The 13,658-nt window shown below is 44.7% G+C and overlaps 3 protein-coding genes across 3 annotated transcripts; 2 read left to right on the forward strand and 1 right to left on the reverse strand.

Annotated features, from left to right (window-relative positions):
* Positions 1-255: 255 nt before the first annotated feature.
* Positions 256-2,361, forward strand: LOC123440232. Its single transcript, XM_045116801.1, has 5 exons — positions 256-404; positions 843-1,498; positions 1,818-1,912; positions 1,984-2,043; positions 2,143-2,361. Exons 2-5 carry the CDS (start codon positions 1,333-1,335, stop codon positions 2,230-2,232), a joined length of 411 nt encoding a protein of 136 aa, XP_044972736.1. The 5' UTR covers positions 256-404; positions 843-1,332; the 3' UTR covers positions 2,233-2,361.
* Positions 2,362-4,928: 2,567 nt separating this feature from the next.
* LOC123444354 (protein NUCLEAR FUSION DEFECTIVE 6, mitochondrial) lies at positions 4,929-12,883 on the forward strand. Its single transcript, XM_045121045.1, has 3 exons — positions 4,929-5,164; positions 5,252-5,373; positions 12,650-12,883. The coding sequence occupies exons 1-3, from the start codon at positions 5,001-5,003 to the stop codon at positions 12,667-12,669; spliced, it is 306 nt and encodes a 101-aa protein (XP_044976980.1). The 5' UTR covers positions 4,929-5,000; the 3' UTR covers positions 12,670-12,883.
* LOC123444353 lies at positions 9,654-12,643 on the reverse strand. Its single transcript, XM_045121044.1, has 2 exons — positions 10,341-12,643; positions 9,654-10,014 (listed from the first exon to the last, which is right to left on the reverse strand). Exons 1-2 carry the CDS (start codon positions 11,425-11,427, stop codon positions 9,971-9,973), a joined length of 1,131 nt encoding a protein of 376 aa, XP_044976979.1. The 5' UTR covers positions 11,428-12,643; the 3' UTR covers positions 9,654-9,970.
* Positions 12,884-13,658: the final 775 nt, after the last annotated feature.

Below are 13,658 nucleotides of genomic sequence, written 5' to 3' on the forward strand. Positions count from 1 at the left end.
TGATTTTTTCTTTCCAATACAAGCTATCATTAGTGGGCCTCATAAAAAAATAGAAAATAAAGACTAATACACATGCATCTCTACTTTTCACTCCAACTTTTTCAGCTTTTTACACCGGACCACACTTTTTCTCTTCAAGCACCCGCCTCCTACAAAGGATCCCGCTTCCTCATCCGAACCTACTTTTTCCGACATCCGATCCTACATGGCATACGAGGAACCACCCTGAGGCTATGCATTGTACATGCCCTCACGACGCCACAAAACTGGATCGACGACAACGAGTGACGTGGCGTTTCCTCGCCACACCGACATCTACCGGTGACGCCATCTTTCCTCGCCGCACCGGACACAGACGGACGCGCCTTCCGTGGTTCCTCGCCGAACGTGATGAGCAGGAGCAGGTACATCCTTCCTTCCCAATCCTATCGCAGCTCTCTGAACTAGTACGTATGTGTTGGATCAATGGATGGATGGATTGCTGCATGTGTTGACGCTAGCCCTAGGTGTCTAACTAGGACGCATCTGATGGATGGATGGTTGGATCGATGGATGAGGTCATGTACATGTAGGTCTAGATGGATGGATCATGGATGGATGTATTGTAGCTAGTGCTAGATGTAGCAGAGCCGTATGGATGGATGGAGTTGTAGAGCAGAATGGATGTATAGATCAAAAATTTCATTGATTCCATGTGTAATAAATTTTCTGCTGTCGTTGATCTACTTGATGTAGCATAGCAGCTTGAAAAAATCTACTTGTTGGGAAAATTACATTGATTTCATGTGTAATTAGTTTACCATGTTGATGATTGACCGTTTGTTGTTTGCTGATGTGTGCAGAGTCCTATCGTCACAACAATGGACAAGGAAAAGGGAAAGACGAATGGGAAGGAGAAGGAGAAAGAGAGGACCTTGGACTCTATTATGAAGACTAAGTTGTCGGTCTCAGGGATGCAAAAGGGGAAGGGGAAGGGCAATGCAGCAGTTACTATGCGGCTGCCAAGGAAGCTGGCAAATGATTCCAGCAATGTCCCAATCGCTGAGTTGTTATATAGGCTAAAGAGAAACCCCCGCCTCAATGTCTCGTGTGACCACTGCGTTTTCAGGGCAATTATATCCCACCTCCAACATATTCTACCCACACATTGTGAGCATCAAGATTGCTCTGAGAAAAGCCATGGCTCATGATGATGAATGCTACAAGAAAATGGGTGATGCGGTGATGGATAAATTTGATAAGTACTGGGATGAGCCAAACAATGTAATGGTGCTTGCTACGATCTTGGATCCAAGGTACAAGATGAGGTAGATTGAGTGGTGCTATCACCAAATGTATGATGTGGGGAAAGAAAATACCGAGAAGGATATTGTGCGCGCAGAGTTGGACACATTGTATGAGAAGTTTGTTGCCAAAAATAAGCAAGCTGAAGGAAGAGCTAGTGGATCATCAGCCAAGAACAATTGCAATGGAAGTACCTCAATGCCACTTATGGATTGTGAGTTTCAGTCCTTCTTATCAGCCACTTAATCAACACCATAAAAAAATGAGCTTAGAAACTATCTAGATGACTTGAATGAGGCAATGGATCCTAAGTTCAATCTTCTTGATTGGTGGATGGTGAATGCACCTAGATACCCCGTATTGGCAATGATGGCAACGAGGTTCTTGACTGTCCCGACTACCTCTATGTCCTTGGATTCAACGTTTAGCATGGATGGAAGAGTTTTATGTATGTCTACTTGTTACTTTGATGCTAACTTGTGAACTTGGCAACCTATCCTTGAACTTAGATATGTCTACTTGTGTGGTTTTAGATGACTACATGGGTTCTTTGAAACCAGAAATGGTGGAAGCCTTGGTGCGCGGTGCTAGTTATAACAAAGGTTCTCACAAGGATTTCAATCTGGTGGTATGGTTCCTATCTTTTTCTTCTATGGTTTCTGTCTATTTATCGTATGTGGCTAACCTCCAAATAATTAGGAGAGGGATGAAGATGAGGAGGATGATGTTGAAAATATCAAGTTGCCCAAGATTGTTGATGTGGGGGATAACAACAAATGTTAACTATTCTTTCGACATGTTTCAACTTTCATATCTTTACATGATCCTAATATGTTTACAAATATTTGTTACATGTAGACATTCGTGAGGTGGATTGTTGAGGTCAATGTGATCGTGTCGTGCCATTTCCTTTGTTGTGATGAACTTCGAATTATGTGTTTGTTGTGATGAACTATGTACCTTAAATGATGTTGTGATGAACTTCGAATTATGTGTTTGTTGTGATGAACTATGTACCTTAAATGATGTTGTTGTGAACTTGTAATGAACTATGAACTTTGTATTATGTGGTTTTCACTAGTCATTGTTTGGCTATCAACATTTTCTCATCTTTTATATTAAAGTGGTAAGTGTTATGCTATGCAAAATTTCTTTGTTTGGCTGTCAATAGTTGATGCCTTGATGTGAAAAGTTCAAAGGAAGTGCAGCACAAAATTCAATAAAAATGCTGCCCAATTCTCTCTCATATCGTTATATTGTTACAATTTTCGTAGAAGAATTCGTGGAATAAAGCTTGTTTTTCATTACTATGACCATTTTTCAAAACAGTAGACTACTGGATGTTTCATTTTTAGCAATAGAAACTGTTTATTTTCAAAAATATGGGTTTAATTGCTGTAAAAAATACAAACTGTTGACTATATACGTACATAGGTTCTGTAAGTAAAAAGGTTTTGTGGGCGAATGGCTAACGAGTCGGCTCGGTCTCAGCCGAGCCATACCCCAAACGAGTCGAGTCGCGTGAAGTAGGCTCGTTGGTTGAGCGAGCCAAGCCGAGCCGCTCTAGAGCAAGCCAAAGCCAGGCTCGGATCAAGCTCGGCTCGTGTCCAGCCCTAATTTCATCCACATAGCATGCGCTAAAAATTTGAGAGGGTTACGGCAAAACCTGGATGCACTTCGTGTATAAAATGGACAATCTCTTTCGAAGTATCACGGTTTTGGACGAAAATTAATCTGTTATAATGGGATTTTATGTTTTTGAACTTATTTCAACTCCAGACTTTTTGTGCGTTCAACATGCACCATTCAAAGCCACATCATCAATTTTTAACCCTTTCTGACTTCATTAGGTATTTTTTATGCATTTACTGATTATTTTGAGGTGAATGACTCTGAAATTGAAAACCACTACAAATAAACTCTGAATATGTTGAAAGTTGGCATGGTATCATCATTTTACCCATATAGCATGTGTTAAAAAGTCAAGAGGGTTACAATAAAAGCTGGATGCACTTTGTGTACAAAATGGCCAATCACTTTTGAAGTATGAGGGGTTCGGACGAAAACTCATGTGTTACAAAGGGATTTCATGTTTTGAACTTATTTCAACTCTACAATTTTTGCGCGTTCAACATGCATCATTCAAAGTCACATCATCAATTTTCAACCCTTTCTGACTTCATTAGGTATTTTTCATGCATTTATCGGTTATTTTGAGCTAAAAGACCCTGAAATTGAAAAACACTACAGATGAACTCTAAATAGGTTGAAAGTTGGCATGGTATAATCATTTCACCCATATAGCATGTGCTAAAAAGTTGAGAGGGTTACGACAAAAACTGGATGCACTTCGTGTACAAAATGGACAATATATTTCGAAGTATCACGGTTTCAAACGAAAACTCATCTGTTACAAAAGGGATTTCATGTTCTTGAACTTATTTCAACTCCACACTTTTTGTGCGTTCAACATGCACCATTCAAAGCCACATCATCAATTTTCAATCCTTTGTGACTTCATTAGGTATTTTTCATGAATTTACTTATTACTTTGAGCTAAATGACCCTGAAATTGAACCGGGACATAAGACTCACCTTTTATCCCGGTTCTAGACACGAACCGGGACTAAAGGTGCTGCGCCAGGGGGCAGGACCATTGGTATCGGTTCGTATGTGGAACCGGGACCAAAGCGGTCAGACGAACCGAGACCCTGGCCCAGCTGGTGTCCTGGGCTCACGAACCGGGACTCGTGCACCCATTGGTCCCGGTTTGTAATAGAACCGGGATTGAAGCTCTTTTCTCACGTGGACCAAAGCCTTGTTTTCTACTAGTGGATGATGACTCACCTAGTTTTACTATTCCATACATCTTTTTTGATGTAAATGTTATTTGAAGTTAATAAAGAGCGCCCAAGGGCATTTTCTTACAAAAGTACTTCGCTCGTCAAATTTTTGACCATGGCAAAATTGAACATTTTCCATGGCAAATTATGTATATTCTTCGAGGATGGCAAGTTCAGTTAGAAAGTATGGCAAATCCGTCTCAGTGTATTTTTGTCAGAAAATTATCATACTTGCAAACTAAATTTATCATCATCATGTTAATATAAATTGTCATGAAAAACATCAGATTTGTCGTGCCTAAAAATCCAAAGTTATTTTTGTAATGTTTTCGAAAGAAAAAACTGATGTAAACCAACCTGTGGTTGGAAAGTTAGGAGGACAATGCTCAGTCCACCAGAATTCAAGCCTCATACTTACATTGATGTTCACATTTTTATGGATTTATTTCAAACCTTATAACGATGTGTGTTCAATGGAAAAGACGTTTCTATGATGTAGTATGTGACAGCTTGATCAATCTTGAGAATATGTCAGCCGAGTACATGTTTCTATGATGTCATATGTGACACCTTGATCGATCTTGAGAATATGTCAACCAAATATGTGTGTACGATTATAAAAAGAAATGTATGCTTGCGTAGGTGAACAACTTTGATTGTATACCGTGTTTAAAAACAAAAAGCTAGTCCACCAAACGTGGCACAGCTCAGTCGTATAGACCCCGTCCACCGTACCTTTTTTATTTTGTTGAGAAACGTCCACCGTACCTGAGCCCTCGGCGACTCAGGTCTCGCAGGCCCTCGGCGTCCAAACGGTAAAAGAAGCCCAAAAGGGCAACGACCAGGGTTTTAGAGCCCAAACCCACTCCAGCCATGGCGACGGCGGCTGGCGGCGCGCGGCGAGCTCTCGCGGGGCTGCGCTCCGCTTCTCCATCTACTCTCTCCAGGGCGTTTTCCAGGCCGGCAGTTGCCCAGTCCCCGGAGCTGGGGGCCTCCGCTCTGCCGCGCGCCCCGCGCCGGCGCCTCGCGATCTCGAGGTAGGCACCTCGGTGTTTCTTTTCCTCGGATTGGCCGTACTTGGGCAGTATGGTTTGCTCAGATTTGGCGCGGCCTTCGTTGTGCAGGGTGCCGGTGGCGGCTCTAGGCGGCGTGCAGGGGCTGATGCCGCTGCACAGCGCGACGGCATCAGCGCTGCTCACCTCCATGCTCGGTCTTAAGCCCGGGTCTTGGGGCTGGCTCTCCGAAGGTAAAATGGCTTAATTTGGCTTGCTGGGTCTCCTTACATGGATAAGGCGTGGAAATGTTAAAAGTTCAAAAAATGAACTATAGTCATCTAGTGAATTATGTCAGATTTAGATTTTTGTTCTCCTTTCTATTAGGTTTGAAGTTTGATGTATCTTTAAACACAATAGTGCTTTGTTAGTTTTGAACTTTTTGGTATATCTGCATTCCCATGATTGAGATGGCGGCTATTCAAGACCAGACTGAAAATCAGGTGCACTTCAAATATGAACATAGCAATGCCTGAGGTAGAATGGTTGTAGTGGGAAGCTAGTGGCTAGTGTGTGCCTCAGTTTCAATCTAATATTGTTTGGTTTGTCCTGTTTTGCGGTTAATGGATGGCATTCACTACTTTATTGTTGTTCTTGCTTGCTTTCGTGATTAGGATAATCAAAGTGACCCAACACAGAATGCATGTCCGGATGTCCCTATGTAGTATGTACCTTAAGTCCTTAACTGAATTTTATTGTTTGTGTTGGGCTTTGCTTTTTTGGCTTCCTATCAACAACATTTAATGAAGTACTGTACAAACCTTGAAAGTATCTAATTGTTATATTCCTTACTTGAGCTCCTTACTCTTAGCAAGCACAACTATAGTATGGCCTGTCCATTTTCTGTCTGTAAGCATTTTGTTAACTGCTTTTTTCCTTTTGGAAAAATGTTATGTGTTCCTCTTGCTTCGTTGATTTCATCTTTTATTATAATTCGGATCAGGTCAAATAGCTTGATCATCCATTAATGTACTTTACAGTACCATGGCAAGGCACATAGTTATGGGGCATATAGTGTATACAAACTGACAACCCAAAAGACGGTAATGGCATATACAACCAAATGTTGTAGGCAAGGTGTATGTAGCCCTTGTACCAAAATACTCCCTCCGTCCCAATAATATAAGATCGTTTTGCAAGCTAGCTTAATTTGTTATAGACTCTCAATAATGTTGCATCTTGCTTATTTTGGTTCACTTGATCACTTGAAGAATTTATGTCCTTACCAAATGGATATACTGGCATATTCTATTGATACATGATATCGTATGGAGCATCTTGATACTATCTCTGCTGCTGAAACATTCACGAATTTTATGTTGCTTGTACACCTGCCAATACCTTTCACCACTGTTTTTTAGTCGAACGACTAGTCTACGAGTCGCAACTGCAAGGTCGAATCACCATGTTGACTGGTCGATGACTCGCAACTGCAGGGTCGACTTGTCAAGAGTCGCTACCCCAGAACGACTTGTCGACTCGAAAACCTCGCCTTTCACTAAAAGCCATCCTTTACCACTATACTTTGTGTAGGAACTGGGGGAGAGAGGAGTACGGGAGGGAGAGAGGAGTACCTCCAGCACAAGTGTTTTGTGTGTGGCGGCTGTCTCAGGAACGGGAGATGGCTGGGAGCCTCCTTTTAGGTTAGTCCCACTACATGGGCCTGGGCCCTAAGAGATAACTTGTATGGGCTGGGCCATACCGGTTCAACACTCCCCCTCAAGATGGGTGGTAGATATCTATCATTCCCATCTTGTCACATGCCAAGTTACAATCCTTTGTTCCCAAACCCTTTGTCAAACAATCTGCAAACTGCTGCCCAGAACTGACATGAGTAAGGCTGATGACCCCGGCATCAAGCTTCTCCTTAATGAAGAACCGATCAATTTCCACATGCTTTGTCCTATCATGTTGAACTGGGTTATTAGCGATGGCTATAGCTGACTGATTGTCACACCACACCTTCAAGGGCCCCTTCCTCAGAAGTTTCAACTCGCTCAGTAGGTACTTCACCCAGAGCATCTCACACAACCCTTGAGATAATGCTCTATACTCAGCTTCTGCTGTTGATCTAGACACAACCGGTTGTTTCTTGCTTCTCCATGATACCAAATTTCCTCCCACAAACACGAGTAACCAGAAGTTGATCTTCTATCATCTTGACAACTGGCCCAGTCAGAGTCACTATAGCCATCCACCTCAAAATGTCCACTCTTCCCAAACCACAACCCTTTACCCGGAGTCCCCTTCAAGTATCTCAGGATTCTGTGCACAATATCAAGATGCCCACTCCTTGGTTCATGCATGTATCTGCTCACCACCCCCGTAGCATACGTAATGTCAGGCCTGGTATGACACAAGTACAACAACCTTCCAACCAGTTTCTGATACTCTTCCTTATTCACTAGCTCTCCTGATTGTGCTGTCACTTGGTGATTTTGTTCAATCGGAGTAGGGGCAGTACGACATCCCATCATGCCCACGTCACTCAAGAGATCCAAGGTGTATTTTCGTTGGCACAAAGAGATTCCCTTCTCTGTCCGAGCCACTTCAATGCCAAGAAAGTATTTTAGGTTACCCAAATCCTTTACCTCAAACTCCTTGCTCAAACAACCCTTCAATCTCTCTATTTCCTCCTCATCATCTCCAGTGATGATAATGTCATCCACATAAACAACAAGAATGGTGATCTTCCGATCAGAGTGCTTGTAGAACATCGTATGGTCACCGTTACACTGACAATACCCCATACCACGGACAGCACGTCTGAACCTATCAAACCAGGCCCTTGGTGATTGCTTTAGTCCATACAAGGATTTCTTCAGCCTGCATACCTTCCCCGTAGTCTCTGAAGTACCAAAACCTGGTGGTATTTCCATGTACACTTCTTCTTGCAACTCACCATGCAAGAAGGCATTCTTGACATCTAATTGATGCAACTTCCACCCAAAGTTTGCAGCACAGGAGACCAATATCTTTACTGTGTTCATCTTTGCCACGGGAGCAAACGTCTCATCATAGTCAATTCCATAAGTTTGACTATATCCTCTGGCGACCAATCTGGCCTTATACCGTTCCACCTTCCCTTCAGGATTCTGCTTCACTGTATAGATCCACTTACAACTCACTGCTTTCTTTTCTGCCGGCAATGTGGTTAGCACCCATGTCTTGTTTTTCCTTAGTGCTTCCAACTCTTCTATCATCGCTTCACGCCACCTCGGATCTTGCTTTGCAGCCTTCCAATCCTTTGGAATTGACACAGTTTGAAGGGAGGCAACAAACGCCTTATATGTGGGTGACAAAGCCTTATAAGACACAAAATTGCCAATATCAAGATCATCACAAGCATCATCCTTCGGTAGAGCCTTCCTTGCTACTTCACCCTTTCTTGTCGCTTCACGTGTAGCCTTTCGCAATGCAATGGGCAGCTCCACTGTGTCAGATGAGCTCGTCTCACTATCTTGCTGCTCCCCCTGCACTCTTGCCTCATTGCCTTGTTGCTCCCCCTGCACTTTTGCCTCACTGCCTTGCTGCTCCCCTTGCACGTGTGGTTGCCGTCGAGAGTACACTAGGGTGTTCGTCTGCTATCGATCCCGAACAGGAACCCGAAGAGCACCAATCTTAAGTGTATCGACGGTTGGCTCGACAGGAACCTGCACATCATCATCAGTGAGAGTACTAACCGGAATTGTTCCCACTATTGGTTGGACCTGAACTTGCACATCCTTAGCAGTGTTATTGCCCACAGAATCACCCTGAGTATGAGACACATCCTTCTCCCCCTCTTGACCATCGTGCACATGATGTAGGTGGTCAAGCTCTGCAAATAGCAGACTGAGATCAGTCGGCGTACCATAGAATGGCTCGGACTCCCTGAAGGTAACATCCATACTCACGAACCTGCGTTTTTCAGAGGGAGACCAACATTTATACCCCTGCTGACTAGAAGAGTATCCCAGGAAGACACACTTCACTGCCCGAGGATCAAGCTTTCCAACAGATGGTCGGTGATCACGAACAAAGCAAGTATTGCCAAACAACTTTGGGGAAACAACAAACTTATTATCTCCAATGAGCAACTCAGACGGAGATTTCATACCTAATATCCTGGAAGGTGTCCGGTTGATCAGGTACATGGCTGTCATAACTGCTTCATCCCATAAGAACTTAGGCACATTCATGGTAAACATTAATGACCGAGCAACCTCAAGAATATGACGATTCTTCCTTTCGGCCACTCCATTCTGAGGTGGGGTGTCCGGACATGAAGTTTGATGAAGAATCCCTTGGTTAGCCATGAAATCCCCAAAAATATTGTTCACATACTCTGTACCATTGTCAGTCCTGAGCACGTTGACCTGCACCTGAAACTGGTTCTTTACAAGAGCATGGAAGTTCTGAAAACAGCTAAACACCTCATCCTTCTGACACATCAAGTAAATCCAAGTCATACGAGAATAGCAGTCAATAAAGGTAACAAAATACTTCTTTCCATTCATTGACACTACTGGGCTAGTCCATACATCCGAATGAATGAGCATAAAAGGAGATATGCTCCTAAGCCCCTTACTCACATATGAGGCTCGTGTGTGTTTTGCATATTCGCAAGCATCACATGTCAACTTGCCCTTGCCTATTCCACACATAACATCCGGAAAGATTCTACTCATCTTATCAAAAGATACATGACCCATTCTACAATGATGGATCATCGCCTGCTTCTCCTTGTCCTCCATGGTCGCAGCACACACCAAGTCCGGTTGCACCTCCTGGTCCATGTACCAGAGCCCCCTACGCCTGGTGCCAGTCCCAACCGTCTGGCTCGTCTGTCGCTCCTGAATCAAGCAACCGAACTTGTCAAGGATCACACGACAGTCTATTTGATCAATGAGAGCACTGAAAGAGACCAAATTGACAGAAAAAGCTGGCACATGCAAAACTGACGATAATGAGATGGCTGAAGTGCATTTGACTGTGCCAACCCCTACGACAGGCTGATTGGTACCATCGGCAGTTTGTATAGTGCCCTTGTGAGTAGGAGCATGCTTATGGTAAGACTCAAACACACAGGAATTACCCGCAACATGCTTAGATGCTCCAGAGTCTAAGACCCACTCTAAAGCACTCTCATTAGGAGGAAGACATGCCTTCATCGAATTACCTTCATCAGTGGAGGCCCAGTGAGCAAAGTCTCCATAGGCAGCCTCATCAACTCCCTTGCCCTGTGACGTCCCAGTGTCCTCTTCAACTACCATATGCGCCCTGTCCCCTGAGTTTCCTGAGTAGCCACCTCTGCCCCTAGAAAGTTGACCCCCTGAGTTCCATGGGTATCCACCTCTGCCTCGAGCATACCTTCCTCTGCCAGTGCCCCCTCTGTTGTATCCCCTGCCTCTACCACGAGTTGGACATTCCCTCTTCCAATGACCTACCTCCCCACAAATATGACATCTATTGGGATCTCCCCACTCCATGCGCTCAGTGACTGCAAATGTCGAAGCCGGCACAAACTTCACGTTTGCATGCGCAAGAGATAGCCTCACCTCCTCTTGAGACATTGTTGCAATAGTCTCCTCAATAGTTGGTAAGAGAGGTTGGTGCAACAGGGAAGCCCCCCTGCCATGAAAGCAACCTCTGAGGCCTTCCAACAGTTTCAGCACGCGCCTGCGTGCAATCCACTTGCGCCCTGACTCGATGCACGCCGCATCATAGAGTTCCAGAGGATCACAGTTATCCTGCTCTGCCCACAAAGCCCGCAGCTCTGCTACATATGCCATCACTGACATGTCATCGCCTTGGCGCAGCCGACTGATCTTCCCCTCAATCTGAGCAATTAGCATGAAATTACCCTTGCCTGAGTATTGGGTGGATAGAGTCTTCCATATCTCGGCGGACGTGGATAGTCCCTCCACAGAGCCACCAATGGAGGGCACCACTGAGTTCAACAACCAGCCAACAAGCACAGAGTTTATGACCTTCCACCGCTTTCCCTCCGCGGTAGTCTTGTCTCCGGGTTCATCAACCGCACCCAATAAGTGCCCATCAAGTTCCTTCTGTTCCACAGCCAGCAATGCCCTTCTGGACCAGCTCAAATAATTTGTGGCCCCCTCTAGCTTCATGTCCAGGGGTGACATTTCGAGCTTCTGAGCCACTTCCTGTCGAGGAACGATGGCCCCAGAGTTGGAGTTGGACTCCGCGAGGATCTTAGCGAGCTTCTCGAAAGCCTCAGCAAGCGCATTTGGTTCAGTCATCTCCGATCCGGTAAACAGCAGCAGCAGCCCTCAGCAGCACAGCCCTACAGCTGCACGGTTGGTCCCTTTACGCCCCCTGGCTAGCAGCAGCACCCAGCAACTCAGCAGCTCCAAGTGCAAGCAGCAACCACAGCCTCTTCCTCCAGCAGCAGTTCTCTCCCTTCTTCCTCTGCAAACAGCAGCACTTCTCTTCCTCCTTCCTCTGCAAACAGCAGCAGTTCTCTTCCTCCTTCCTCTGCAAACAGCAGCAGTTCCAGAGGATCTTGGCCTCCAACAGCAGCCAACCCCCGCAGCAGTTCTCCAGCTCCCGGTCCCCTGCAGACACACGCACACACAGCAGCACAACAAGGAGCTGCCCTTCTCCACTACCCTTCTCCTCTTCTCCTCCCGCAGCACCACAGCCCGTTGGAGACCAAGCCGCTCCTCAGCTTCCTCCTCCTGCCGCGCAGCACAGCAGCTCCACCTCTCCTTCTTCCTCTGCCGCGCAGCACAGCAGCTCCACCTCTCCTTCCTCTCCAACGAGCCACACCTCCTGCGCAGCCACGCCGCGCCTCCCAGATCCGCCGCTGCCTTGCCGGACGCCGCCCAGATCTGCCGCCACCTCGCCGGACGTCGCCGTCGTCTTCTCAGGCCCCGCCTTCGCTGGCCTCTGATACCATGTAGGAACGGGGGGAGAGAGGAGTACGGGAGGGAGAGAGGAGTACCTCCAGCACAAGTGTTTTGTGTGTGGCGGCTGTCTCAGGAACGGGAGATGGCTGGGAGCCTCCTTTTAGGTTAGTCTCACTACTTGGGCCTAGGCCCTAAGAGATAACTTGTATGGGCTGGGCCATACCGGTTCAACACTTTGGTAGTTGGATGGCCTTCTGTAACTAGTAATTGTGTACGTGTAATGGACGTTAATATTAGACAAGCTATTAATTGTATTGCACATTAATAAAAGGCAATATATAAATTATATGTTAATATTAGGTAGGATATAATAACTTGGTTAATGCTGCTATTGACATTAGGCATGATATTTGTTAGTGGAGGGTGCTAAACATGTTCAAGTTTAAACACCGGAGCGACGTAGACCGTTGGATAGATGCGGTTGAACGGGTCAGATTTGTTGGATCTCCACAACTCATATAGATAGGCGTGATGGTGGGACTTCCACCAGTTATCTTTGTCTTGTGATAGCATTCTTGTTCTGACCCATTTTTGCTCTGGTTTGCAATTTCAGGTTTTGCAACACCTCTATAACAAGAATGGTGGGTCACCATACAAGAGCCTTCAGTTTAGCCTTCCCCTGGCAGATTCCAATAACACTAGCTACATGCCTTGTGGACTATACCATTTGATTTTAGCTGATGCAATCTGTAGTTCCACTGCTTAAAACTTTTGATGACATCCTGTGCCAGTCATCTTATTGCCCTGTGACGATATTCATGGCAAATTTGAAGTAACCTTATTTTGAGATACCAGTTGCCGTTTATCTAATGCACTTTATAATTCTTCGCTCTGAATGCATCATGGAAAGTGACTCACCACATCATTTCAACGAATACAGACGGTCTTTCAACGTACAACGACCGATTCAATTTCCATTGGATATGCCAGTCACAGTCTGCCGAATGGTATAAGCTAGATATCCTTTATTTCAAATTCAATGTTTTTGTATTAAAAAAATCTGCATCAACTCTGTCCCAGCTGATAATGTGCCCACCAATTAAATGTGGGTTACATGCCAGAAAGTTTTATACCATTTAGTTTGTACTAAAAAAATCTGGGTTGTACAATGATATAACTTTCTACATCGCATGGCTTATATTTAGTTTTAACTGATGGTGAATTAAATCTTGAAATACCGGAAGGCCAGGGGGAATTGTCTCTTTCACTTCTAAAGTAGCATTTTTTTATTGTGGCAATGTTTACAAGTCTGAGTTTGACATTTGACACATCTTCTGAAAGTAAATCTAGTGGACAAAGTGAAATTGTATACAAAAGCTGGATAAACTATGAATTTAATAGTCAGCTCATGTAAGTTCATAAATTTATGTACTTGTACTTGTTTTACAGGTGTAAATTACCCAACATTGCTGATTTTCCTACTGGAAACAAAACGACCCGTCCAGGCGTGTATAAACCAGCCTAATATGGATGAAAACGCTAATCCAAGCAGGGCCTTACTATGTATGGGCACATTTTGTGCCTACACATTGTTCTTCATCCTTCCAGACAACACAAGATGT

The sequence above is a fragment of the Hordeum vulgare genome, chromosome 3H (assembly GCF_904849725.1).
Source record: "Hordeum vulgare subsp. vulgare chromosome 3H, MorexV3_pseudomolecules_assembly, whole genome shotgun sequence".
In the NCBI taxonomy this organism is placed as follows: domain Eukaryota; kingdom Viridiplantae; phylum Streptophyta; class Magnoliopsida; order Poales; family Poaceae; genus Hordeum; species Hordeum vulgare.

Excerpts from the sequence above, each read along its gene's own strand:
- LOC123444353 (XM_045121044.1), bottom strand. The coding sequence starts at position 11,427 with ATGACTGAACCAAATGCGCTTGCTGAGGCTTTCGAGAAGCTCGCTAAG. Across the intron at positions 10,015-10,340 it reads CTGGGCCTCCACTGATGAAG|GAGCGACAGACGAGCCAGAC; the intron begins GTAATTCGATGA and ends TGCTTGATTCAG.
- LOC123440232 (XM_045116801.1), top strand. The coding sequence starts at position 1,333 with ATGTATGATGTGGGGAAAGAAAATACCGAGAAGGATATTGTGCGCGCA. Across the intron at positions 1,499-1,817 it reads CTCAATGCCACTTATGGATT|ATGACTACATGGGTTCTTTG; the intron begins GTGAGTTTCAGT and ends GTGTGGTTTTAG. Across the intron at positions 2,044-2,142 it reads AGTTGCCCAAGATTGTTGAT|ACATTCGTGAGGTGGATTGT; the intron begins GTGGGGGATAAC and ends TGTTACATGTAG.
- LOC123444354 (XM_045121045.1), top strand. The coding sequence starts at position 5,001 with ATGGCGACGGCGGCTGGCGGCGCGCGGCGAGCTCTCGCGGGGCTGCGC. Across the intron at positions 5,165-5,251 it reads CGGCGCCTCGCGATCTCGAG|GGTGCCGGTGGCGGCTCTAG; the intron begins GTAGGCACCTCG and ends TTCGTTGTGCAG. Across the intron at positions 5,374-12,649 it reads TTGGGGCTGGCTCTCCGAAG|GTTTTGCAACACCTCTATAA; the intron begins GTAAAATGGCTT and ends TTGCAATTTCAG.